Here is a 2,204-nt window from a genome sequence, read left to right on the forward strand (position 1 = left end):
TCCCTCCGAGGCAGCTTTGGCCACGTCCCTCACGCGTTGGTGGTGTTTTCTCCGTGCTGTAGGTGTGGGATCGCCACTTCAGTCTTCCCTGTGACTTCGTGCTCACAGCGGAGACCTCTTGACGTCTGAGGAGTGTTCATTATAAGGCGCGTGTGTTGAGCCTCAGTGGTTTGCGTTGGGTGTCGTCTCGCGTGGTCGGACCCGGTAGACTTGGCTTGTCTGAAGCAGGCCGCCCAGGTTGTCTGCACGTGAGGCCTCGTGAGGTATGGGCGACGTGGACTGTGTGCACAGCAGGGGTGGAGCCACTGGCGGGGAGCATTGACCTTGTGGCCTGAGCTGCACGGCCGGGCCGTCTAGTGGCATGATTGTCCGCTGGTGGTAGCAGCTCCCTGTGCAGTGACGCTGGCTGTCGGCCACCTGAGTCCTGGCATCTGCAGGTGCCTCAGGGCTTTAGTGAGGCAGTGGCTGGAGGGAGTCGAGAGAGCCAGCCAGCGTGTGACAGTTGCCTTTTTAACGTGTTGTTTTTTTTTTCTTTCAGGTAAATCTTAAATTGAGAGAGATAACAGAGAAAGAAATGAAGTTAAAACAGCAGTTACTGGAAAGTCCAGCTCACCAGAAGGTAAAGGATGAACCTGGTTTTTCTGAATGCGTTAAGCTGACGCTGCTCTTGATCTTAAAGAATTCCTTCAGAGCTGCCGCTACCGGCTTAGTCTTCACTTCTGTTCATGGGGCCCAGCCGCTTGGACCCCCCTCCTCCCCTTCCACCACCGGCTGGTTGTGTGAATCGCTAGTGAGGGACAGATGCAGGTGGTCTCCAGGCACTAGCCTGGCCCCTTTTCTGCTGGGAGCGTGGAGAGTGTGAGGGAGGGATCGAGGAGCCAGCCAGCCAGCTTGGAGAAGTGCCTGTCACTAGAAGCACCTGGGAGGCCCACAGGTGCTCTTGAGGCCAGCACACACCTGGTGCCCACCGGTAAAGCTGTCAGTGTGGTCTTGACAGGGACCCTGTGGTCCAGAGACTGATGTAGGCAAAAGGTGTGCCGGGGACCCTGCGGCCCCAGGGACCGATGCAGGTGGAAGGTGTGACGGGGACCCTGTGGCCCCGGGGACCGATGTAGGCAGAAGGTGTTACGTGGACCCTGTGGTCCCGGGGACCGATGTAGGCGGAAGGTGTTACGTGGACCCTGTGGTCCCAGGGACCAATGCAGGCGGAAGGTGTGACGGGGACCCTGTGGTCCCGGGGACCGATGTAGACGGAAGGTGTGATGGGGACCGATGCAGGCAAAAGTTGTGATGGGGAACCTGCGGTCTCGGGGACTGATGCAGGCAGAAGGTGTGACGTGGACCCTGTGGTCCCCAGGGACTAAAGTAGGCGGAAGGTGTGACGGGGACCCTGCGGCCCCGGGGACCAATGCAGGCAGAAGGTGTGACGGGGACTGATGTAGGCAAAAGTTGTGATGGGGACCCTGCGGCACCGGGAACCAATGCAGGCGGAAGGTGTGATGGGGACCGATGCAGGCGGAAAGTGTGACGTGGACCCTGTGGCCCCAGGGACCGATGCAGGCAGAAGGTGTGATGGGGACCCTGTGGTCCCAAGGACTGATGCAGGCAGAAGGTGTTACATGGACCCTGTGGCCCCAGGGACCGATGCAGGCGGAAGGTGTGACAGGGACCCTGTGGTCCAGAGACTGATGCAGGCAGAAGGTGTTACATGGACCCTGCGGCCCCGGGGACCAATGCAGGTGGAAGGTGTGACGGGGACTGATGTAGGCAAAAGTTGTGATGGGGACCCTGCGGCACCGGGAACCGATGCAGGTGGAAGGTGTGATGGGGACTGATGCAGGCGGAAAGTGTGACGTGGACCCTGTGGCCCCGGGGACCGATGCAGGTGGAAGGTGTGACGGGGACCGATGCAGGCAAAAGTTGTGATGGGGAACCTGTGGTCCTGGGCACCAATGCAGGCAGAAGGTGTGACATGGACCCTGCGGCCCCGGGGACCGATGCACGCAGAAGGTGTGACAGGGACTGATGCAGGCAAAAGTTGTGATGGGGAACCTGTGGTCCTGGGCACCGATGCAGGCAGAAGGTGTGACATGGACCCTGCGGCCCCGGGGACCGATGCAGGTGGAAGGTGTGACGGGGGGACCCTGTGGTCCAGAGACTGATGCAGGCGGAAGGTATGACGGGGACCAATGTAGGTGGAAGGT

The 2,204-nt window shown here is 60.2% G+C and overlaps 1 protein-coding gene across 1 annotated transcript in view; it reads left to right on the forward strand.

The window, feature by feature from the left end:
- The first annotated feature begins 523 nt into the window (after positions 1-523).
- The window catches only part of CAMSAP1 (calmodulin regulated spectrin associated protein 1), a 29,497-nt gene continuing 27,816 nt past the window's right edge, over positions 524-2,204 (forward strand). Inside the window, exon 1 of the mRNA XM_007946939.1 lies at positions 524-619. Coding sequence (XP_007945130.1) covers positions 575-619 — 45 coding nt within the window. The 5' untranslated portion in view covers positions 524-574. The remainder of the gene's footprint in view (positions 620-2,204) is intronic.

The sequence above is a fragment of the Orycteropus afer genome, unplaced genomic scaffold (assembly GCF_000298275.1).
Source record: "Orycteropus afer afer isolate SDZICR_OR568_19922 unplaced genomic scaffold, OryAfe1.0 scaffold00174, whole genome shotgun sequence".
NCBI lineage: Eukaryota > Metazoa > Chordata > Mammalia > Tubulidentata > Orycteropodidae > Orycteropus > Orycteropus afer.